The 24,809-nt window shown below is 41.2% G+C and overlaps 1 protein-coding gene across 3 annotated transcripts in view; it reads left to right on the top strand.

The window, feature by feature from the left end:
* MMS19 (MMS19 homolog, cytosolic iron-sulfur assembly component) overlaps nucleotides 1-24,809 on the top strand; it is a 33,726-nt gene that overhangs the window by 5,312 nt on the left and 3,605 nt on the right. The window contains exons 3-29 of one of the 3 annotated variants that reach the window (XM_060768227.2): nucleotides 1,918-2,015; nucleotides 3,490-3,575; nucleotides 4,474-4,548; nucleotides 6,024-6,093; nucleotides 6,182-6,310; nucleotides 8,510-8,571; nucleotides 8,736-8,822; nucleotides 9,419-9,493; nucleotides 10,073-10,150; nucleotides 10,417-10,555; nucleotides 10,873-11,027; nucleotides 11,268-11,346; nucleotides 12,932-13,057; nucleotides 13,318-13,399; nucleotides 15,039-15,136; nucleotides 16,160-16,291; nucleotides 17,663-17,818; nucleotides 18,321-18,420; nucleotides 18,606-18,708; nucleotides 18,811-18,888; nucleotides 19,021-19,147; nucleotides 21,307-21,407; nucleotides 21,480-21,536; nucleotides 21,630-21,816; nucleotides 23,412-23,494; nucleotides 23,584-23,748; nucleotides 23,855-23,914. In XM_060768227.2, coding sequence (XP_060624210.2) covers nucleotides 1,918-2,015; nucleotides 3,490-3,575; nucleotides 4,474-4,548; nucleotides 6,024-6,093; nucleotides 6,182-6,310; nucleotides 8,510-8,571; nucleotides 8,736-8,822; nucleotides 9,419-9,493; nucleotides 10,073-10,150; nucleotides 10,417-10,555; nucleotides 10,873-11,027; nucleotides 11,268-11,346; nucleotides 12,932-13,057; nucleotides 13,318-13,399; nucleotides 15,039-15,136; nucleotides 16,160-16,291; nucleotides 17,663-17,818; nucleotides 18,321-18,420; nucleotides 18,606-18,708; nucleotides 18,811-18,888; nucleotides 19,021-19,147; nucleotides 21,307-21,407; nucleotides 21,480-21,536; nucleotides 21,630-21,816; nucleotides 23,412-23,494; nucleotides 23,584-23,748; nucleotides 23,855-23,914 — 2,788 coding nt within the window. Of the gene's footprint in view, nucleotides 1-1,917; nucleotides 2,016-3,489; nucleotides 3,576-4,473; nucleotides 4,549-6,023; nucleotides 6,094-6,181; nucleotides 6,311-8,509; nucleotides 8,572-8,735; nucleotides 8,823-9,418; nucleotides 9,494-10,072; nucleotides 10,151-10,416; nucleotides 10,556-10,872; nucleotides 11,028-11,267; nucleotides 11,347-12,931; nucleotides 13,058-13,317; nucleotides 13,400-15,038; nucleotides 15,137-16,153; nucleotides 16,292-17,662; nucleotides 17,819-18,320; nucleotides 18,421-18,605; nucleotides 18,709-18,810; nucleotides 18,889-19,020; nucleotides 19,148-21,306; nucleotides 21,408-21,479; nucleotides 21,537-21,629; nucleotides 21,817-23,411; nucleotides 23,495-23,583; nucleotides 23,749-23,854; nucleotides 23,915-24,809 lie in introns of those variants that run through there. The other 2 variants (XM_067465871.1, XM_067465870.1) reach the window with 2 other exon arrangements.

Below are 24,809 nucleotides of genomic sequence, written 5' to 3'. Positions count from 1 at the left end.
TTGCTCTCTCTTTCTCAATGTGGAACATTTATTTGTTGCACTTTATTTTTCATTCATGGTTAACACTTTCCCAAGATCCTTATATGATCCTGCCCTCATTTACTGTCAGTGGGTTCATGGGTAGGAAACACCTGGAAGCTCCAGACACTGGGGCTTGTTGTTCTTTTCTATCCTGTTCTCAGTTAGGTGGTAAGTATCACTTTTGAATCTGTAGGGTTTCCTTTGTCAACAGCAATATCCCTTCCCTAGTATAGAAGGGGACTGGAGCAAGAAAAGCATTGTTCACGTGGTTTTCTTGAAGATAGAATTGACATAGGTACAATAAAGGTACTGCATGTATTTTCTCATTGGAGTGTTTGTATTGGCCCATTTATAATTGAATAATGCAGTGGTTCTCACCCTATGCATCCCTAGGTGTTTTGGCTTGCGGTCTCCCAGAAATCAAAGCCAGTTTACCAGCTGTTAGGTTTTCTGGGAGTTGGAGGCCAAAACATCTGGGGACCAACAGGTTGAGAACCATTGGAATAATGAGAGCTGCTAGTTCCTATATTGAAGCTGTTTTCCATCTGTTTCCTTCCTTTTTAAATCTTCCATGTCCAGTAATGCTTGTCAGAAGTTGATGCCAAGTATATTGTTAAAAAACCAATTTGCAGTTGCAGTTGTAGTTATTGTTTGCCTTCATGTCGTTTCTGCTCTAGGACAACGCTAAAACAAAACTACTGCCGGGTTTTTTGGCAAGATTTATTCAGACAGGGCTTTCTTTTGCCTTCTTCTTAGGTTGGGGGAGCGACTTGCCCAAGGTCACCGAGTGGATTTACATAGCTGAACAGGGATTTGAACCCTATTCTCTAGAACTGGAGTGCTCAAGCCACTATAGTATTGGCTACTAAAATAGTGAGCAGCTATCAAAAGAGACATCATCTTGGGGGGAAAGGGAAAATAATTGACCAATTAAATAAGGAATTTATTTGGATAGGACCACAGGGAAACTTTGAGCATAATAACAATAATATTAATTATTATTATTATTTTATTCTTATTTCCTGCCTCCGTCTCCCTGAAGAGACTTGGGGCAGCTTACGTGGGGACCAAGTCCAATATAAACAAAGGACACCTAGTAACACAATTAAAACATATAATAACCAACTATATTAAAAAGAGCATAACCAATAAAATATAAATCATCATAAACATGAACCACACAACAACCAATAGCTGAAAAGTGGGCATGTGCAGATTTGAGACTAGTTGGGCAGGACAAGGACTAATGCAAACACAAAACTGTAGGGCCAGGCTGGGAATAAAGTGCCGGAGATCCAAACAAAAGATTAGGGCTGGCGGACTTGATCAGTAGCTAACTATTATTCAAAGGCACGTTGGAACATCCAAGTCTTCAGGCCTTTCTGGAAGGTGAACAGGGTGGGGGCTAATCTAATCTCTCTGTGGAGAGAGTTCCAGATCTAAGGCCACCACCGAGAGGGCCCTCTCTCTCATCCCCCACCAACCGCGCTTGTGACAGAGGTGGGAGTGTGAGAAGGGCCTCCCTGGCATATCTTAGGACTCGCGCCGGTTCATAAAGGAAGATACGGTCTCGAAAATAAGTAGGACCCGAACATGAAAGGATGTTGAAAAGTTGCTCCTATAATCTCAGAGTCCTGTCTCCACCAATGAGAACTTAGTTGAGAACAGAAGAGATCTTATATTTATGTTCAATTACAATGTGAACCTGGCTGACAAAGCCAGCGAAAAGCAGTTTAGTTCAAAGCAAGATATCTCTCCTTTACAATTGAGCCCGGCCAGTAAACACACGTATGTCTATATGTAACATGGCTAATAATATATTTTTCCTTCTCTCTTTTCTCCATATCCTATTGCTTTTAAAGTCTCCCATCTTTTTTTTTTTTTTGTCTAATACAGATCTCTTGAAAATGCAGACCCACGTATACGTACACAGGGCATCCAAATTCTCTCTGAAGTCCTCATGCAGTGTTACTCCCTACTCCGAGAGCAGGAAGGTAGGATGTTTATTATCTGTCTACTGGGCAGGATTCTCATTTGTTCTACAGAACTGGCCTCGATATTCAAAGGATTATGTTTAACTGTGATTAGTAGAGAGGAATGAGGGAAGGAAGATGAGCATGGTTCCACGACTCTGTAGTCTGTGGCATGCAGTAGGCAATCTTGTGGAGTAACTGGAATGTAATCTGGTTAATTGAAAGTCTGGATTTGCCCTTAGGGCAGGCATCTAGTGCCCTCATGTAGTTTTGGATTATGGGTCCCATTCTCCCTCACCATTGACATGCGGGCTGGATTTTATGACACTTGGAGTCCAAAATATCTGAAGGTTGCCTTTCCTTATCCTAAAAAGTGATTCAACTGATGAATTTAACAGAGGCCTTTCTTGATGTTCTAGCAATTTTGATCTTCCTGAACCCAAGTAAACAAAATGAGCTACTGTTAGTTGAGTCATGCTTGACAAATAGTAATTTTCTTCATTTGGAAGCCAGCAAAGGAACATCACCAAGATAATGGTACAAGAAAAAAAAATCCTTATAATTTCTTACCTAAGATAAAAGCTAAGGAGAAAAATGATGGATGGGATGCTGTTTGACTTGAAAGGACAATCGGTTTTAGTGAAACAAAAAAGTGATGGTTGAACAGTAGACAGTTGAACATTATGTCTGCCATAGATTGCAGACTTCTGTTTAAGTTTTCCACAAATATGCATAAGCTGCTTCAACTCTAGGTTCTTACATCTATGCTGTTCCTGAAAATGATGATCACTGAGTTCTCCGCTAGAGCAGTGTTTCTGAACCTTCCTAATGCTGCAACTCCTTAACATAGTTCCTCATGTTGTGGTGACCCCCAACCATAAAATTATTTTCATTGCTACTCCATAACTGTAATTTTGCTATGAATCATAATGTAAATATCTGATATGCAGGATGTATTTTCATTCACTGGACCAAATTTGGCACAATTACCCGATACGCTCAAATTTGAATACTGGTGGGATGGGGGGATTGATTTTGTCATTTGGGAATTGTAGTTGCTGGGATTTATAGTTAACCTAATATCAAAGATCATTCTGAACTCCACCAATGATGGAATTGAATCAAATTTGGCACACAGAACTCCCATGACCAACAGAAAATACTGAAAGGGTGTGGTGGGCATTGCCCTTGAGTTGTCAAGTTGTAGCTCATCTACACCCAGAGAGCACTGTGGACTCAAACACTGATGGATCTGGACCAAATTTGGCACAAATACTCCAAATACCCAAATGTGAACACTGATGGGGTTTGGTGAAAATAGACCTTGACATTTGGGAGTTGCAGTTGCTGGGATTTATAGTACTTCTACAATCAAAGAACTCCTTGAACTGATAATAATGCTAGCAAGTGCATATGATGATGCTTTCAGAGATATTTATTTGCGGTAGAAATGCTCATTTAACTACTGGAGCCTGATTATACTTGTCTATTCCAGTAACCCACCTTGTCTTGTTTTACGAGAACCGGCTGAAAGATCATCACCTCGTCATACCATCTGTACTGCAGGGACTCAAAGCTCTGGTGAGCGTTCCTTCTGAATAAATAATAAATAATAAACTTTTTAAATGTCCCGTCCCATCTCCCTGAGAGGACTCAGGGCGGCTTACAGAAAGCAATAGTGCAAACAAACACATAAGGTATACCACATGAATGCCACTGTTAGTACAGGTTGAGCATCCCTTTTCCAGAATGCCAAAATTTGAAATACTCCAAAATTCAAAATTGTCCACCTTTGCATTTGGTGCACACAAACTTTGTTTCAGGGTCAAATGTATTAAAATTATGGTATAACATTATCTGCAGGCCAGGTGTATAAGATGTATGTGAAACATATATGAATGTTGTATTTAGACTTGGACTGCATCTCCAAGATATCTCATTATGGACATATATGTAAATACAGGTATTACAAAATCTGGGACAAAAATCCCAAGCACCTCTTGTTCCAGGCATCCAGGGATACTCAATCTGTAATAAGTAATCCATTTATAACACTATTAACAATTCCAGTATTTTTTTACTTAATAGTAGGAAAGTATAGTGTTACTAGAACAGAAGGGTAGCACCTATGACTCATTTAACTGAGACCAGTAAAAGAAACTGTTTAAAATAATGCATACTGGAGAAAATGAAATATTTTCTGAGTCTTCTCAGGAATGTATACCTATCCAATTAATTGTACACCTTTGTTGCTTTGTTTTCTTAAGACTGACTCACTGTCACACTGCTATATTAGACTGCTCATTGGTGTTGGGTGGGGAGTTCAGACCTAATGGTTTACAAAATTGTGTTTTCTGAAAAATTGTTACTCTTTCATTTTGCATACAGTATGCCCTGTGTCCATAACCTTATTGTTGCAGACTGTCATTGCTTAATGAAAGTAGCGAGCAGTAGTCACTATAATTTGTTTTGTCTCCAGAGTATGTGTGAGGCATTGGCTCCGGGCCTGGCAGTGTCTGTTCTCAAAGCCATCTTCCAGGAGGTGCATGTCCAGGTGAGCAGGGGAAGCAGCCCATAGCTTCTCTCATGTAGATTTATGTAAGGCTTCCTTCAGCCTTTCTATTAACATCATTAGTAGCATGCTGGTTAATCTGGTCTCATGTGCCTGCCTTGGTCTGCAACAGGCATGGGCAAACTTCGGCCCTCCAGGTGTTTTGGACTTTAAGTCCCACAATTCCTAACAGCCAGCAGTAATTTACTTAGCTTGCCCTTTCTTGTCAGAGTCTTTTGATTTCAAGAGAATCAGAGTGTAGAATTAAAAACTGGTCCTTTAGCTGTTCCAAATGTGATCACCTAGCCTTTGTGATTTAACTTTTAGGAATCTGTCAGCTATTAAAATAAAAGATGAAGGTTTCCACTGACATTAAGTCTAGTCATGTCCAATTCTGGGAGGTGGTGTTCATCTCCCTTTCTAAGTCGAAGAGCCGGCGTTGTCCGCAGACACCTTCAAGGTCATGTGACCAGCATGACTGCATGTAGCGCCATTGCCTTCCCATAGAAGCAGTACCTATTGATCTACTCAAATTGCATGTTTTTGAACTGATAGGTTGGCAGAGGCTGGGGCTAAAAGCAGGAGCTCACCCCGCTCCCCGGATTTGAACCACCAGCCTTTTGGTCAGCAAGTTCAGCAGCTCAGTGGTTTATCCCATTGCACCACTGGGGGCTTCCTTATTTATAGATTTAACTCCTTGCAAGCTACACTTTTATTTTCCTCTCTTAAAATATTTTGTAGAGAACTTTATTCTTGCATGATCAGTTCACTAACTCTGATGTTAATAATGCAACATGGTCTGATATATCATGCTTCATAACTGGTTATACTGGATGCTTCTTGAACTGATTCAAATCTGTCTGCACCATACCCTTTGGCAAGCCATTGCCTTAACTTTCAACAAGAATAATGACCCTACGTGACAGAGCAGGGGCCTTGGATTAAATCTCAAATTACTGGGGCTATAAAACATACCTCTTGTGCATTCCATGATGTCTACAGGTTCTGGTGTATACAGTTATATCATGCCAAGAGGTATCTTGTATTTCACATGGGACAAAAATGATTTATAGCTTCTCTCAATTGAAAGATAAAGGGGAAGTGTTATGAGTTGTTGACTATTCTGGCCTTCTGCCGAGTGTGAGTATGAGGAAGAGCCTTGCGTTTAGTTTATTGTGGTGGCCTTTCTGTCAAATGGGGTGCCTGGCAGAAGAATACAAAATTATGATAGAAAAAAAGTCACACAAAACAAATTGAGACAAATATGAATATCTAAAACAGTGTTTCCCAACCTATGGCTCCCCTGGTGTTTTGGCCTACAACTCCCAGAAATCCCAGCCAGTTTACTAGCTGTTAGGATTTCTGGGAGTTGAAGTTCAAAACATCTGGGGACCCACAGATTGAGGACCATTGCTCTAAAGAATAAATGATATTTGCAATATTAATGTATTTCTCTCTGTGTTTCCCTCATCTTCTAGTCTTTGCTACAACTGGATCGCCATACAGTCTACAGTATCATCATGAACTTCATGAGTATTCGAGAGGCAGGTAAGAAGGACAGATATGGAAAGGGTTGTGTCAGAAATCCTATTTGAAAGCTCTGGAAAGTTGTTTTATCAATTGCTTTCTCCCACAGAACTGAAAAGCTTGGGTGCTGATTTCACCTTTGGCTTCATACAGGTAATGGATGGAGAGAAAGATCCACGCAACCTGTTAATAGCCTTCCAGATTGTTCGAGATATAATTGTAAAGGGCTATGCACTAGGTAAGTCAAAGTTCTTACCATCCAGATCATAAAATGGGAGAGCTTAGGGTGGTGGGTTAGTAGGCTTTCTTACAATACCTGTTGTATCAGAGAGTGCCGGCTGGTGGGACAGACACTGAGCATTGGAAGACAAGGCAAGCTTAATTTAGGAAACATAAAACCAGAACTGAAAGGTGTCTGCTGTCAACTCTTAGAATTAATTTTCCTTTTGCTTTGTGGCCTCTAGGATTGATTGTGTTCGTCAGGTTACAAATGGTTCAGAGTGTTGTCAAATGCTTCCATGGCCAGAATCACTGGGTTGCTGTGAGTTTTCTGGGCTGTATGGCCATGTTCCAGAAGCATTCTCTCCTGATGTTTCACCCACATCTATGGCAGGCATCCTCAGAGGTTATTAGGTCTGTTGGAAACTAGGCAAGTGGGGTTTATATATCTGTGGAATGTCTAAGGTGGGAGAAAGAACTCCTGAGGCAAGTGTGAATGTCGCAAATAGCCACCTTGATTAGCATTGAATGGCCTTGCAGCTTCAAGGCTTAGCTGCTTGCTGCCTTGGGGAATCCTTGGTTGAGAGGTGTTAACTGGGCCCGATTTATTCTTGTCTGGAATTCTCCTGTTTTTGAGTGTTGCTCTTTATTTACTGTCCTGATTTTAGAGGGGGGTTTTTTAAATACTGGTAGTCAGATTTTGTTCATTTTCATTGTTTCCTTCTTTCTGTTGAAATTGTCCACATGCTTGTGGAACTCAATGGTTTCTCTGTGTAGTCTGACATGGTGGTTGTTAGAGTGGTCCAGCATTTCTGTGTTCTCAGATAATATGATGTGTTCATGTTGGTTCATCAAGTGCTCTGCTATGGCTGACTTCTCTGGTTGAAGTAGTCTGCTGTGCTTTTCATATTCCTTGATTTGTGTTTGGGCGCTGCATTTAGTGGTCCTTATGTAGACTTGTCCACTTGTCTACAGCTACATGGTATACAGTAGACTCCTGCAGAGGTGAGAGGATCCTTCTTGTCCTTTGCTGAATGTAGCATTTGTTGGATTTTATTAGTGGGTTTATAGATAGTTTGTAGGTTGTGTTTTTTCATCAGCTTCCCCATGCAGTCAGTGGTGTCCTTAATGTATGAACACTTTTCCTCTGGGTGGATCTTTGTCTTTACTCTCATGGCTTGTTCTTGGTCTTGCAGCTCTTCTGGTTCAGTCAGAGCTTCTGAGCCTCTGCCCTCTTGTTTTGAATTAGCCTACCCTTGTTTCTGGCAAGGTTGGTAACTCAAAGACACAAAGTGACTACAAACAGTAGTACAACAATCACAATAGTAATAGTTTTTTACAACTTATATGCTATAATAATGGACATATAGACAAAGTACATAAAGCTGTTGTAAACACAGAGTCTTGTCACAATGATTCCCTTCTGGAGAACAGTGTAAAGATCTTTTTTAAAAAGTCAAAACTTTATAACCATAAAAACTTTAGAGAAGACTTCTCCTTGAGGGCGTGGATTTCTTACTCTCTTGTAAGTAGAAGTTTATAAATCCAAAAATTTATGAAAAGATAATTCTCTAATGAAACTGCAATATGGAGCTTCTGCTTCCTTGTAGAGGATTTCCACATAGAGAATTTCCAAATCCCAGACTGGTTTCGAGTACGTTAAGTCTTCTTCAGGTGGAAAAATATGAAAATCACAGAATGCAATGGGCGTCAATTTCTCCAAAATTAAATATTCCTCAGGTGAAAAAGTATGAAATTACAACGCTGAAGTGGACCTACAGGGAATATACACAGGTGGATAGAAAAAATGCCAAAAGATAAATACTTCCATGTATAATGAACATAAGAGGCATAAGATGTAAAAAAATGTAATGTTTTAAATTGGGTTTTACGGTTTTAATTGACATTTTATTGTATATGTTGATAGCATCATTGATGCTTATGTGAGGCCACCCTGAGTCCCCTTTGTGGGGAGAAGGGCGGGGTAGAAATAAATAAATAACATAAATACGCACATCAAGTTCTCCTTAAAAGGTGCTCTGCATTTGTTTGATTCCCCAGCAAGCACATGGTTAGCAGGTAGAAGCTATTATATAAAGTAGAGCATTTAAAGGGGCCAGATGAAGATGTAGCTCTACAAGAGCTGCCTGAAGCAGGTATATCAGCAGGACTTACAAGGTCACTCAACAGATGTATAATGCTGTTTTCAATTTTCTAGGGCCCTTTGCAGAAGAACTTTTTGAAGTGACTTCCTGCTACTTCCCCATCGACTTCAATCCTGTGAGTGAGCTAATTCTTTTTTTCTTCTAATCAGTTTCCCTGCGCAAAATATGTTTGCAGGGCATGATGGTTCATCTGACATGTGAAATCAAGGGTTTGATATGGCCAGCTTTACTGACAGAGGCTTTTATGAGTATAGTTTTCCATTTCTGGTTCTCTTGCAGCCCCCCAATGACCCTCATGGAATCCAGAGAGGAGATCTGATTGTCAGCCTGCGGGCAGTGCTGACCGCGACTCCCGTTTTTGCAGAGGTAGGGCAACTAGGATGTCGGATTCAAGCAGGACCTATGTCTCTGTGGACTTTCTCTTCTTGACTTGAAAATACTGAGCTGATCAATCTGACTGGAGGGACAAATGTTGAATAGTTAGTGTATATGTTGAATAGTTAGTGTAGATTTGCAGATATTGTGGCTGAAAAATGTATTTAATCCATGTGTTGTAGAAGTGGTTATTGCTAATTTTAAGACTAGGCCCTGTTGGTGGTGTCAGGTTTGCTATTTGAGCAGGCACGGGGGAACAGGCTTTCTTCACTTATCTCATTTCTGGTCCTTCTAAATTTCCTCCAGACTGGTCTTTCAGACTTCTATTTTCAGACAATGGATTCAAGTGTTGCCTTGGTGATTACATTTTGCTTCCAGTGCTGATCTCGCACTGGGAGAAAGGCAAGATTGAAAAGTAATTAATCAATTTAAATTCTTGAATTAGAGAACAAAGTCAGAAAGTTGTAGAGCTGTGCAGTTCTATAGGCTTTATATCATTTATAGAACATGGTTTGGTCTTCAGTCACAAGCAGATATTCAGTTCCCAGAGTATGCTGAGGCTTTTACTACCTTTTTCCTTCCCATAGTTCTTGCTGCCTTTGCTCATTGAGAAAATGGACTCCGATGTACAAAGTGCCAAATTGGACTCCCTACAAACCTTGGTAAGAGTTGTGAACAAAGATGAACAAGTGGGTTGAGATTGTCATACAGTCCTCTGTGTGCTTATAGCTTACCCCAATGCAAGCATCAGGCTTTGTCCTCCATTCCTCCACTGAGGTTTGTTTATCGTTCATGTTTCCTCAAGGGAAGGAAGGTGGTAGTTATTTTTGCCAGATGCTGCACCTTTTTTACTGGCACTAATGCCATTCTGTGGGGCTGCAGTGGGACAGAGGGTTAAATCGCTAAGCTGTCGAACTTACTGACCAGAACGTCAGCAGTTCGAATCCACGGATGGGGTGAGCTCCTGTTATTAGACCTAGCTTCTTCCAACCTAGGAAGTTGAAAACATGCAAATGTGAGTAGATCAATAGGTACTGCTCCATTGGGAAGGTAACGGCGCTCCATGCAGTCATGCTGGCCACATGACCTTGGAGGTGCCTACGGACAATGCCGGCTCTTCAGCTTAGAAATGGAGATGAGCACCACCCCACAGAGTCTGATTTTACATTTAATGTCAAGGGGAAACTTTTATCTTTTTAATTCCATTCCCCTGATAACATATGTGTTGTTGTTTTTAACAGAGCGCTGCCTGTACAATCTATGGACAGAAAGAGTTGAAAGAATTCCTACCCAGTCTCTGGTCATCTTTGCGAAGGGAGGTGAGACTAAATGTTCCAGAAGAAGTGCATCCAGACCTTGTTCCTATTCTGTCATTTACTGGCATGTGTTTGTTGTTCTACAAACCACCTCAACTATTACATAGTTCCTGCAATGAAGTGATGAAGTGGCTTAATGTTTGATGACACACTTAAGAGAAAAATAGAAAATTGGTTTATGGCATATGGACTTTTTTAAAACACTGAGTTCTGGAATGGGACTGTTTGATGAAACCAAGTTTCTGTTGATTTCCTCTTTCCTTCTGCAGGTCTTCCAAACAGCAAGTGAGAAAATTGAAGTAGAAGGCCTGGCCGCATTGCGTGCTCTGACTGCTTGTCTGTCTCGCTTGGTGCTCAGTCCTGATGACGATGATCTTCTTGAATCCTTTCTTAAAAGCGTTCTGCAAGGTAACTCCTGGAGTGGCCTACTTTGCAAGTCACTTTCCAGTCCAGTAGAAAGCATTCCATTCCTTCTTCATAACATGCTATTTGCAGGAAGTAAACCACCTCCCAGAGGAAAGATCCTGTTGTGTTGTTGCAGCCATAGGTTGACTTACAGCCCTGGAGAAAGAGATGGAAGTTGCTTAAAGCAGATGTGAGGAAGAACACGGTCTCCACTAGATTCTGATAATCTGTTGGAATTGGTTGGAATAAAGTCCTGATGTTTCTTGGTAGAATATTAGCAGAACCCTGCTGTTTCTTCCAAGTAGTTTTGTTTATTTCAGATTGCAGACACCATCTGTGTGAGCCTGACATGAAACTGGTGTGGCCAAGTGCCAAGCTTTTGCAGGCAGCTGCAGGGGGCTCTTTGCGGGCTTATTACCAGATTACAAGTAGCGTACTTCCTTTGCTGGTGGAAGAGTACACCAAACACGAGCAGGTGAGGACGAATGGGAATAGAACCCATATGCATTGAAGAGTAGCAACAATAGTGGTGGGCAGTCCCAGTTTTATATTAGAAGAAATTCAGTGGGCAATTTTTCTACCACTACTCCAGATATATGATTAGCCTAGAACATCATATATGGCAATAGCCTGCAGATTGAGTTTGTTCCTCTGTGTTTTTGAAGCATGCTCTTCATCCCTTGAGCCCATCCTGTCTCCTCTTGATCTCTTGTAGAGTAGCCAGCACAGGACAATCTTGGAGGTGCTGCTTGGTTTTTTGGAGCTGCGGCAAACATGGGGCCCTGAGGAGGAAGGTGAGATGATCCCTTATTATTTATTACGACAGGAGGAGCTTCTAGATATCTTATAAGCAAGATTACTTCTCAGTAGGTTCTTGTGGCTACAGTAGTCTTACCTTGTCCAGAGTTGTGCGCCTGTGGTAAACAGCCATCTTTATCCATTTAATCTGCATAGTGGCATGTCTTGGGGGAAGGTAGGCATGAGTAGAGTTTGGAGGTTTTGACCTTGGAAGGTGGTATATCTCTGCTTTGTGCCCCCCAAATGTTTTTCCATTTTGCATTTTGGCCCTCTCATGCCCCCTAGTGGACTTGCCACATATTTACATTTCCTGCCATAAAATTTTAGTTCAGGAAAGGTCTTTTTTATCCAAAAGTGAACTTCTGGTTGATTTGAATGGACCTAAAATGATTTGATTGGAGCCCCCGGTAGGGCAGCAGGTGGTGCAGTTAAACCACTGAGCTGCTGAACTTGCTGACCGAAAGGTCAGCGGGTTGAATCCAGAGAGAGGGGTGACCTCCCGCTGTTAGCCCCAGCTTCTGCCAGCCTAGCAGTTCAAAAAACATGCAAATGTGAGTAGATCAGGCAAGAAGGTAATGGTGCTCCATGCAGTCATGCTAGCCACATGGCCTTGGAGATGTCTACGGATAATGGCAGCTCTTCGGCTTAGAAATGGAGATGAGCACCAACCCCCAGAGTCGGACACGACTGGACTTAATGTCAGGGGAAACCTTTAACTTTACTTTAAAATTGTGTGAGAGACAAAAAAAATAGTGAAAATACTTTTTTTGCAAAAATTATTTTATTTTTTTATATTGAAAGAGACATTATGTGCAAGAGAGTTGAATGTTGACAATTTAGCGTTTGGGCCACATGCAGCCATGGGTAGTGTTTTCTCACCTCTGAGTGAGGGTTGGGGCCAATCAATATGTATTTAAACCGAAGTGAGATAAAATGAAAAGAAAAATACTTTTGACAGGACCCCTTTTTTGGAGACATTTCTGGCCCCAGCAGTTTCTGAAACAGTTCTTAGAAAGTGTCCAAAAGTTCAGAAACCAGATGAACAAGTAGAACAGAGTGAGGAACCTTTTTCATCCGTCCTTCATAAAGAACATCTCAAAGGCAGAAGTGGCCTCCCCTCTATGCAAGCATATATTCTTTATTCACATGTATCTATTTAAAGCAATGGTTCCCAATCTGTGGACCAATGGTCCACAAAAGCAAAAATATGGTCTGAGACCTCAACATTACTACACTATTGCCTCGAAACCACGCATCAACGAGAGTGACTGGTCTCTTGGCCTTTGGTTCTGACAATTATGGCTGTTTCTTTTTAGCTTTTTAAAAAACATTACTATAGTTTTAAAATGATTTTTGGGAGGAGTTTTAATTCATGCATGTAATGTTTTCACCCACTATGCATTTTGGGGCCCTGGCATGTCCAGAGACTATAAACAAATACCATGAATAACATGACAGTTCTCATTGACCTTTAGAAAGGAGTAGACACTCACTGTTATTTGAGCATTGCTACAGGTGCCTTGTGATCACTGGCCATAATGTTTGGACTGCTTACAATGCGCATGTACTTCTTCTTTGCAGACAAGAGTCCGCAGCTTTTCCCTAAAGCATCTCTATGTTCCATGGTGTTCTCTGCAGTTTCTGAGCCCAATGTTCAACTTCAGTTGGTTGGGATTCAAGCTCTTACCTTTTTGGGGTCACTGCAAGGTATGTGGCACTCTATGGCACCCCCAGTAAGCCCAAGGAAGGTCAGATATTTGTCCGAATGTTTTTCCTAGCAGGGCTGAGGATGGATTTCTGGGGTATTTCTGTGTGCATCTACTGCTGACATGTTATTGTGTGTATATCTCACACTGTATGGGCTTTATATATTCTCAAGGAAGTGGAATACAGTATGGAAAAGGTATCTTAAGTTCTGTTGCATGAGAAAAAGAATTTTGTGGCTCAGTCAGTCCTTTCTGTTTCAGGGCTTCTAGCACCACCAGATGTGGAAATGCTTGTGGACCACCTTGTAAAATTCATCCTGTATGAGGAAGACCCCCAAACCAGGTGGGCTATGAGGTCTTCTGGCAGGAAAGGAGAAGTAGCAGGCACTTGAACTGCCCAAAAATGTATTGTGGTTTGATCCTTATAATCAAATCTGAGAAAACTGTGGCTAGTGGCAATGATGTGGTCTGTTGGAGGACCCATTTGGCTCATGGCATCTTTGATCCTTATCTATACACTAGTCATTTCCCTTACGTCCTCCCATCCAGCAGTGACACTTTACAAAAACGTCCTTGTAAGGATCACCGTATCAGCCTGGGGCTGGCTGCCTTGGTTCTCTGCCATAAAGAAGGAAGGTGGGGGGAGGAAGGCTCAGTACAGTTGGGGAAGGTAGTGTACCTAAGACATTTACTTTGTGAGGGAAATTGAAACTGCAGTTAACAGACTGTGGACACCGTGTTTGGCCACTAGGGGGCAAATGGGAGTTGGGGCTGAGATATACAGGAAGTTTGAGCAGAAAAACTTTGGAACTGTCTTTTTAGGAATGTGGAAAGCGGGAATAAACCACTTGTCACCAGCGTTTTATTGTTGTGAGCTTGATTTTAACTCCAGGATCTTTCAGAGCTTGACACTCTTTGTGTAAACATAAGTCCAGAGGAAAAGTGTGTAGGTAGAACATAACTAGGAAAGGTAGAGTTAGCCATCCTTTATTTGACCCAGTGGCATCTTCCCAGTACCCCCTGCACAATAGAAAGCTTGTAAAAAATCTTAATTCATTTTAATGGAAACATTTTTTAAAAAATAGCTTAATTGCAAAGAAGGGTTACTGTGTGGGCACACATGAGTATAAATAATATCTTTTGGGTAGGGTCTGGGCAGTCATATGAGCTGTGGGATGGTCTCTGCTTCCTGCTTATATGTGAATCTTGATTTGCTTTTCTAATAACAAGTTAGACTTTGGGTCAAAATAATCCCTACTGCATTTTATAGATGGCAAACAAAGAGAATTATATTATTGTTGTTGAACAGAAGAGAGCCATTTTGGTACAAAATTTGTGATCAACTTGTCATTTACAACTTCAGTTTTTGCACCCTTACAAAAACATGCTTTGGTTTAGCCTTCTTGGTTCTAACTTACGTGTTGAGCTCATTATGTCCTTTTATTTTAGCAGATACTCATTTAAGTCACCTGCCAATAGCATAGATAAACATTTGGCTGTAAAAGCATCAGCTCTGTGCAGGAATCCTTTAAAGTTTAATTTTATACTTTAGATATTTGTTTTGCTGGGGGGGACGGGGGACGACCATACAATTTGTTAATTCTCATTGATTTTGTTCAGTGTTCAGTTCTCATCCTGTCCAACACTCCCCATTCAGCATGCTTTGAATTCAGACCTGTGTCCTAGGATGGCTCCCATTAAGACTCTTATTATACCTCTGCAGAATTGTAAACAACTCCATCATTTTCTAACAGTTGTCAGGCAAATCCAGTAGGAATGAGTTAACAAAGGCCTGCATCATTGCATGTCTTACGCCTTTATCCAAGAGAATAAGTGGAATACATTTTACATTTTTATAAAGTCAAAAATATACACAACACAGTATTTAAAAAATCAGATCACAGTTTGAAAGAACTGTGTGTTCAGAGTATGGCAGTAAACGACTGGCAAGTTCATTTTGGTCCTTTCCTTTACTCCTATAGTTCGGCAGCTATGGAGGCTGCTGGTACGTTGGCTCCTGCCTACCCAGAAGTCTTCAGCCAGTGTTTGGTTCAGAAGCTTTCAGAAAAACTTCAGACAGGTACAGCATGTAGGCGGGATGGGTTGTGTGAGGGTAGACTTCTTCTTTCAGTGTGATGTTTCTATATTTATATAGAAGAGTATTTCCATGGGTTAGTGCTGCTAATATCTGCAACCAAGTTGTTACAAGTGCAGCCGTTCTTCCACTTTTGCAGGGAGTTTGGGGCAGCATCGGTTCTGCAAAAGTGAAAATTATGCAGATATTTGATGCTTGGAGGGAATGATCTGCTGCTGGGTGGGGGGAGCTCACTGGTGTGATCCCAGGGGGAAGAGGAGAAGCTGTCCCTGTGTGTCATTTCATTTACCCTCTGGATCCTAATTCCTCCTCTTCCTACATATCATGAATGTCACCACGGGAAGTGAAGGGAGATACTAGTCAGTGGTGCTCAACCTGTGGGTTCCCAGATGTTTTGGCCTTCAACTCCCAGAAATCCTAACAGTTGGTAAACTGGGTTGTAAGTTTTTCAGGGTGTATGGCCATGTTCCAGAAGCACAACCTCTGAGGATGCCTGCCATAGATGCAGGCGAAACATCAGGAGAGAATGCTTCTGGAATACAGCCCAAAAACCTTACAGCAACCTAGTGATTCCAGCCATGAAAGCCTTTGACAACACAGCTGGTAAATTGGCTAGGATTTCTGGGAGTTGAAGGTCAAAACACCTGGGAACCCACAGGTTGAGAACCACTGTACTAGGTGGAAGAAAACACACAACATGTCTGCTCCTGAACAGTCCCCTCACTCATTTTCTGGGAACATAGCTGTAGTGTGAATGTTCACATGGCTGCCCCAACATCACAAGGCAGGATTGACCTTTCAGACTTACGAATAATCAAATATATGTGAAATCTGCAAAACTGAGGGGATGTCTGTAGCTTTAATCTGCCTATGTGCCAACTCCAGCTGCAATTCCAAGAGGAATGTTAATTTCAAAATGTGTTTAATTTTTAGGGCTAACTTTTCTTACCTTAATGACCTGTTGCTTTAGTCAATCTCCCCATTTAATCCCTGTGCTCTCAGTTTCAGAAGTGCTGGAGGATAGCAATCCATCCCACCAGGAACGGTACTTGAAAGCCCTGGCAGCAGTGTCCACCCATCCAAGTATAGTGAGAGAAACAGTTCCAGTTCTCCTGGAGCAACTCCAGCAGGTTCAGAAAGGTAAGTATGTGATTAAAATTTGGAATTTTTGTGTGCAGTGGAGAAGGAAGCTGGTTGTCTAATGTTTGCAATTATTCTGTATTTGTCTTTGAGCAAAGGTGGGCAATTGTGGAAGGCTAGAGAGCTATGTTGACACTTTCAAAAGATCTTGAAGGATCATAGCCCCGCACTGAAACAAATGATAATTACTCCCAAATGCCCTTAAAAGCATGCTATTTTATTCCATCCGTTTAGACATTCTTGATCCATTTCAGGTTCAGAAAACGCCTTTTTTAACAGTAAGGAGTGAATGGATGTCCTGTTTTTAAAAGGTTATCTTCTGAACCAAATTTTACTTGCGCCCTTCATTATATGGCAGAAATGTTCTCTGCATTCCTGGAGGCATTTGGATGCAAACCCCCACCATTTTTACCCCTGGATTGGTGGGACAAACATGGTAGAAATGCTCTGTATATGTTCCAAAGGTTGCTTTGTGATTTATTTATTTTTTATCTGAGGAGGGGTTTTCCCCAGTGCCATTTAAAAGAAATCTCTGTGTTGCATCCAGCCAGCAGGCCATGCTTTGCCCACCACCCTTTTAATGGCAGTGTGCGGACTCTTTCTTAGGGCAGGAATTTGGACTGGATTATCTTTCAGTCCCATAATGCTTTATATATTAAAAACAGGAAAAGTATAATTTGTCATTAAAAATTAAGGGTTAGTACAAGATTTAGATAATTCATTCTACTGCAGCCACAGTGTAAGTGGCCTTTGAGATTACAGCTGCAACCTACAGTTTAATAGCCTTACTTGTTTCTTGGAAAGTAGTTATAGCTTCCCAGAAACACTAAACAGTGGTTAATTAAAGCCTTTTTGGTCTGATGTGTTTTTTACTTGGGTAGAGGAGGAATTTGGAGCCCCCGGTGGTGCTGTACTTGCTGACCGAAAGGTCGGCGGTTTGAATTTAGGAGAGCGGGGTGAGTTCTTGCTGTTAGCCCCAGCTTCTGTCAACCAAGCAGTTCAAAAACATGCAAATGTGAGTAGATCAATAGGTACTGCTCCAGTGGGAAGGTCATGCTGGCCACATGACCTAGGAGGTGTCTGTGGACAATGCCAGCTCTTTGGCTTAGAAATGGAGAGAAGTACCACCCCCCAGAGTTGGACACAACTAGACTTATAGCCAAGGGGAAACCTTTACTTTTTAGAGGAGGAACAAAGTGGGCATTTTTAGACAAAAAGGCTCATTAGTCCCGTAGCTTATTAAGCAGAGTTTAATATAAACAACCAAATGCAAAAAATGTGTTAATTATTTTTCTAGTATTTGGGAACCACAAATCTATCAAAAGGCTTTTTAACACTGCATGTTACTATTTTTTTAAAATGTTTTGATAGGCAAGACGCCGTCAGGTACGCAGTTTGTGGTGTCTATATGCCAGAGCCTGCAACAAGTGGCATTGAAATGTCAGCAAGATCCTCAGAGTTACTGGTTCTTTCACCAGGCTGTGGTGCCCTGCCTCTTGGGCTTAGCCGTGCAGGCTGCCATGCAAGGTAAGACATGGAGATCGGCACAGAATTCATCCTCTCTGCATTCTGCCAGTGCCTGCAGCTAAAGCAGAACTGTCCTTACTGCATATGTTAACGGGTATAGCTTTTGGTTTTGTACTTTACGTCCCTGAATCTCAAGGGGAATGTGGCCTTCCTTTGGAGATGCCTGTATATGTTCCAGATCCATTATTTTCAATCATCTTATCTCAGTTTGCACCAACTTCAATTACATGGGCCAGGTAGTACCAGCTCCCCTTTATCAGACATCTATTCTGCAAGTGATAAATCAAAAAGCTTTATGCTTTATGTGTGCAGCTGTGGCCATCTAGATGCTTCTGGACTGCAGGCTTCATTCAACATTGACTGTGCTAGCACTAGCTAGGGAGTTGTTAGCCCAAAACATCTGGAAGGCAATATCTGCTTTGGAAGAAAATGTAAGAGTAAAGGGAAATTTCCATTCTCTCTCATTCTTGTTTTTGCTTTGCTCTGTTATTTTTGCTTTCAGAAAATTCCCACACAATTCTAAGCAAGGTGCTGCTGACGGAGGAAGCTTTATCAGCTATGGTACCAGTTATTAGTGCTGCCTGCATACACTTAAGCCCAGAGTGAGTAACTTCCGGTCTTTCCTGGTCCTTGTCCCTACAGTGTATTTTACTTCTTAAGTCCCAGCCTAACTTTTTATCTCTTTGATGGGAAAGTGGTCTAGTAGTAACCCTTCTCACCCATTTCGTGATGTTTCATATTGTACAATAAGACAACGTTCCTTCCGCTACTTGTGTCTTTATGGCAGGTTGGCTTCACAGAGTGTTTCCAAAGTGGTGCCCCTCTTCCTAGACGGAGAGCTGTCCTTTCTGCCCGGAAACAGCTTTCCAAGCACTTTCCAGCCTTTCCAGGTCTGTTGGGTGAATGGGATGCTGCTTTTGCTATGTTTGGGGAGGTTTTGGTAAGAAGCTTCAAAATGGCCTCTACTGAAAGTGATCGTGTTTCCTCTACAGGATGGGCAGTCTGCAATGGCAGCCCAGAGAAGGCTTGTTGCTCTCCTCATGGCCTTTGTCTGTTCATTGCCAAGGAATGTGAGTTATGGGAGAGATTGTGGGGGAACATGGTTGAAATAACGGATCTGCTTTATGCAAGTAGTGCTGGTAATCAGAAGATAGTATGAAGATTTGCCTCCATAGCTTTCCTTTCTTCTTGTTTTTTGGCAGGTTCCAATTCCTCAGCAGGACCGGTTGTTACGTGAACTGCTAGCCCTGAGCTGCTCCTGCGATTGCCCATTTACTGCTACAGTTGCGGCCAAATGCTTTGCAGGTCTTGTTAACAAACACCCAGCAGGTAATAACTGGATTATATATAAATTTATTCACCAGAGAGCTCTGATACTTATGACACATTTAATGCTGGTTGAATGAAACCTTGTTGATCGATACAAGGGGATTATTTATTATTTTCAAATAATTTTTATTTATTTTCTTGATTACATTATCTTAAAAGGAAAAAAGGAAAAAGATAGATAGAACTTAGGAATAGAATGGGAGTCTAACAAGGAAGGGTTAAAGAGAGAAGAATAATAATTTAAAAAAACCTAGGGATCTAGGGGAGGGATTTAGAAAATGACAAAAAGAATAGATAAAAAGTAGAAAAAATAGAAACCTTCATCTTCTCCACCGTGGTTTGTATTTTCTTTTCTGTTCTTAATTATTGCTGTCCCCTTTCTTTTCTTTTCTGGGGACAAATTCTCTTATTTTCTTCAATTTAATTCTATTATCAATTTTATCTTTTTTATCATATAGTCTTAATTTGTCCATAGACATTATATCAATTATTTTAGACATCCATTGTTATTTTGAAGGGATTTCTTTTATTCTCCAATAGAGGCATAGTTTATTTCTTATTTCTTATTTACTATATTATTTACTATATTTATATCTTGCCTTTCTCAACCCCGAAATGGACTCAAAGCAACTTACAGATGTGCAACAATTCAATGCCTTAGTAATGAAATACAATTAAAAGAAACATTTAAATTAAATTAAGATCAAAATTGAAATACATTAAAACATTTTAAAAACATTACAATCATGATAAAACCACGCTATCCACAATCATAATCCAGGTTATTCATATCCTGGTTTTTCTCTTTAAAAAAGAGACTCAAAGAAGTTCACAGTAAAACCAATATAATAAATTTAAAGCCTAAAAATATACAAACATAAAAATTGAATTAAATATTAACAGTATTATAAAGTAAACAGTTAAAATGGTTAAAATCTGGTTTAAAACATTCAAAACTAAAACCATAGCACCCTCTGACTTGATCTTAAAAATTTTCTTATTTAAAAGCCTGCCTGGATGAAAAGGTTTTAGCCTGCTGCTGGAAGGACAGCAGAGAGAGGGCCATTCTGGCTTCCCTGAGCAGGGAGTTCCAGAGGCTTTTTTAAACTTTAGTGTTTTTTTTATTTTCAAAGTTACTGTGAATAGTGCTACGCAAAATTATACAAACATTCAAAACATTTTCCATTGGTAACACATGTTCACATCATTTCCCTTCTTTCTTTCTCCCCTCCCTCCCCTCCTTGGAAACAGTTTACAAATTTTTTATGTACTTATTATGACTGTTCGATCATGAGGATAATCTTGTTTGATTCCTTATATTTATCTTTCCCCTTTATTCTATAAATTCAGCCTTTCCATTTTGCTTCCCATGACGTTCTGATTTGACCTATCCTGTAGTAATTTTTCCTTTCGCTAATGTAGTCTTGGAGGAGGTTGTCCGCTAAATATTTATACCATGTTTGTGTGCCCCATTTCTTTTGGTTCTGAGTTCCAGAGTTGAGGGGCAGCCACCGACAAGGCCCGCTCTCTCATTCCCACCAACCGAGCTTGAGATGGAGGTGGGACCGAGAGATTAGCTGAATAGTCTGGACATGAGCTGTATAGGGTCATAACGAGCACTTTGAATTGTGCCAGAAACAGACTGGCAACCAGTGGTGTCTGTTCCCTGTAGCCAACCTCAGTGAGCAACCTGGCTGCAGCTTTTTGGACCAGCTGGGGTTTCCAAACACTCTTCAAAGGCAGTCCCACATAGAGCATATTCCTGTTATCCAGACAGGATTTAACTAAAGCATGTATCATCATGGCCAGATCCGACATCTCAAGGAATGGACACAGTTGGCCCACAAGTTTTAAATGTGCAAAGGCCCTCCTGGCCACCACAGATACCTGGGCCTCCAGGTTCAGTGCTGAATCCAGGAGGACCACCAAACTACGAACCTGTGTCACCCCATCCAGCACAGGCTGGATCCATATTCTCTGATCTGCCTTCCAAATTATCAGGAGTACCTCTGTTTTGTCTGAATTAAGTTTCAATTTGTTTACCCTCATCCAGTCCAGTATTGAAGACAGACATTAGTGTAGGGTCAGAACAGCGTCCCTGGCTTATTGTTTGGATACACAAGAGCAACCAGCAGTCACTGTCCCTCTCCTCTTAACAGGGACTCAGCTAGATCATCTCTTGGAAATGACCATGAACAAACTGGAGCAAGGCTTGAATGAGGGTCCCCATCGAGGCCAGACCCTCACTTTGTTGTTATGGGTAAGTTTGGGTCATTTTGCCCACTCTCCCTGCTAATAATGCAGAGTCTAGTTCATCTTTTTTTCCCTGCAGGTTTGCAAGGCTCTGTTGCTACGCTATCACCCACTGAGCACTCAACTAACTGAGAAGGTGAGTTTCAGAGAGGAGCTGTGATCTGCAAGAAGTCCAATGCAGTGCTAACTTTTTTTGCGTTTTAATGGCTCTTATACTTCTGCCCTACAGCTGCTTGTGCTTTTGGGGGATTCGGTCCTTGGTCCAAAAGTGGGCGATGGCTTTGTGTTGCTCATGGCTGACTCTCCAGATGTTTTGGGCAAGAGCTGCCACGCAGAGGTGCGCCTCATGTTCCAACAGCGCTTTTTCACAGAGTGCGTGCCGCAGTTGGTGCAAAGGTTCCACGCAGCTGCACCTGGTGAGAAGTTCTTTATTCTCATTCTTTGATAAAAGCATCTCAGAGAATTTACATTACACGTAATTCAGAGGTGGGCAGAGTATAGCCCAACAGGGCCATTTTTGTATCCTTCTAGGGCCCTGAGGAGGGGTGTGTGTGTTAAAGTCCTATTGGGGGCATTTCTACCACATAAGGAACACTCTTGGGCCCCTCAGGTTAAAACAAGATAAATGTAATTTTTTCCCGATCTTTTTTGCCCCAAAAAGCCCTCTAGAAGACATTTCTACCGCATTTGGGCTTCACACTGGAATAATTTTGCCCAAATAATTTTTTTTATAGAGCAGAAGGTGACCTCCCGTCAACTTATAGGCATAAAAATGCCTGCAAAGGCCCAAAAATGTGGTAAAAGCGCTGTCTGCATAATTTATGTTGATTTTCTTTTCCTGTGAATGGGAGTGGAACAGTGTTCCTCCAGGGTCTCCTGGGGAACTAATGCAGCCCCTATGCTTTGACAGTTGTCCACCTCTGGTTTAAGTTGATCTAACTCCTCAATTTTACTCAAAATTCTCATATTTCTTGTCTGCCAATTTCTTGGACTTTTAATGTTCTTGTGTTGTTACATAACTAAATACAATTTATTTGATAGGTATTGTTTAGTCTGAACTTACAGTAAGGTTTAGTTCATTGATACTCTGGACTTGATTTTTTAGCTCTTAAGGTGCATCTGGGCTCCCTGGTGGCAAAGCGGGTTAATCTGCTGAGCTGCTGAACTTGCTGACCGAAATGTTGGGGGTTTGAATCCAGGGAGCGGGGTGAGCTCCCGCTTTTAGCCTTACCTCCTGCCAACATAGCAGTTCAAAAACATGCAAATGTGAGTAGATCAATAGGTACAGCTTCTGCAGGAAGGCAGCGGCGTTTCATGCAGTCCTGCTGGTCAAATGACCTTGGAGGTGTCTTCAGATAATGCCAGCTTTTCAGCTTAGAAATGGAGATGAACACCCCCCCCCCCCCCCAGGGTCAGACACGGCTAGGCTTAATGTCAGGGGAAACCTTTATCAAGATGAATCTATATGGTAGAATTAATGCAGTTTGACACCATTTTAACTGTCCTGGTTCAGTGCTATAGAATCCTGAGAGTTGTAGCATGCTAAGGCTCCAGCACTCTTTGGCAGAGCAAGCTAAAGATTTTGTAAAGCTACAACTCCCATGGTTGCATATTATTGAGCCATGGCAGTTAAAGTCGTGTCAAACTGCATTAATTCTACAATGTAGATATACTTCTCGATACAGAATCAAGAGATACAGAGTCAAGATAATGTTTTGGTTCTTTTATTTTTAGAAGAGGAGAAACAGCTGAAGCAATTTTCTGCTTCTTCCTGTCAAATGTTTTGTATTACCAAGAGAGTGTTACATTTAACTGAAGACAAGAAAGCTCACAATTCTATGTTGGTTGGCTTTACAGTAATTTTTTCTTCCAAAATGGTACAGCTGGGTTTGTTTTCTTTAATGACAACAAGAGGTTTTCATTATATAAGCTGCAAGTATGCAAAAACATTTTTTGAAGACTATCCTCTTTGAAGTTGAGAACCGAGTACCTATGCTCCTCTTTCCCCCAGATATGAAATCAAATTATCTGAAAGCCTTGTCTCACATACTGAACCACTTGCCCAAACCTGTGCTGGTGACAGAGTTGCCTTCGGTGAGTAGCCACGGGATTGGATACTAAGCCATGTCTTGCCTAGATGGGTATATAGTAGAATTACATTCTTCTCTTTGTTTTTCCCACAGTTGTTATCTCTGTTGTTAGAAGCTTTGTCATGCCCTGATCGTGTGGTTCAGATGTCAACATTGCACTGTCTGCAGCCGTTGTTACTCGATGCACCTCATATCATGAGCCTGCATATTGACACACTGGTGGGCAAGTTTCTCAGCTTGACAGACAGCCCCACTATGGTGAGTAATATGTAACCTTTCGGTATGCAGCTGGCTCAATCCTGTCCAGTGTAGTATTTCCTTCTTGTCATGAAAGACTAAATGCCTGCCATCTTTTGTTTTGCAGGCAATCCGCATTGCTGCTCTTCAGTGCCTTTATGCACTTGCCTCTTTGCCCACCCCAGTGGTAAGTGATGGCTCTGCCTTTGCAAATTCTTTTCTTTGGGCATTACAGTCTGCCCTTGACATTTGTGGATTTCAAATTTGTGGTTTTGATTATTCATGAGCGTGTACCACCACCTCTTGAAGTTGAACATGGTAACTCCATCCTCAGGAGGGGAGTGTCATGTTTTGTCAAGTCCTGGTTCTTCAAACAAAAGTTTCACAAGCAGCAGAAGAACAAAACAAATTCTAGAGTCCTTGTAAACTAGCCATATGGGGATATTTATTTGAGCCATTGAGAGTGAGATAAAGCCAAAGTTCTGAATCTAGATTGCCATGATCATGAGTTTCAGAATTGAGTCAGGAATAAAATAAGCCATAATTCAGGGCCACGGTCAAGAAAACCAGTAGTACATAAACAGCAAAGTCCACAATTCAAAGTAAGAATCAAAATACGGTAGTCAGAGTCACTGTCCAGGATCAACAAAACAGATAATCCAAAGAGTCAAGATTCACACCACAGAGCAACAATGTTGTCTCCAACCACAAGGCTTCACCTTGAGAGCCTGTTATTTATTTTTTATTATTTCACATATTTGTATCCCACCCTTCTCACCCTAAAAGGGGACTCAGGGCATCCTTACAGCAGGCAGCAATTCAATGCCAATACATATAAATATAAAAATAAACAAATACAATTAAACATTAATTATTAAAACATCAATTAAAATAACGTAATCCAGATCGTAGTCCGAGGCCTGTCCATTTGTCAATTCTATTAGTCTGTTACCCTTATTGCACTATTTACTGGTTGAATGCTTGATCCCACCGCCACATCTTAAGTTTCTTCCTGAAAGACAGATAGGAGGGAGCTGACCTGATTTCATTGGGGAGGGACTTCCATAGCCGAGGGGCCACCA

The sequence above is a fragment of the Anolis sagrei genome, chromosome 3, assembly GCF_037176765.1.
Source record: "Anolis sagrei isolate rAnoSag1 chromosome 3, rAnoSag1.mat, whole genome shotgun sequence".
NCBI lineage: Eukaryota > Metazoa > Chordata > Lepidosauria > Squamata > Dactyloidae > Anolis > Anolis sagrei.
Note: the sequence above shows the minus strand (reverse complement) of the source record. Positions and strands in the feature narration are given on the sequence as shown.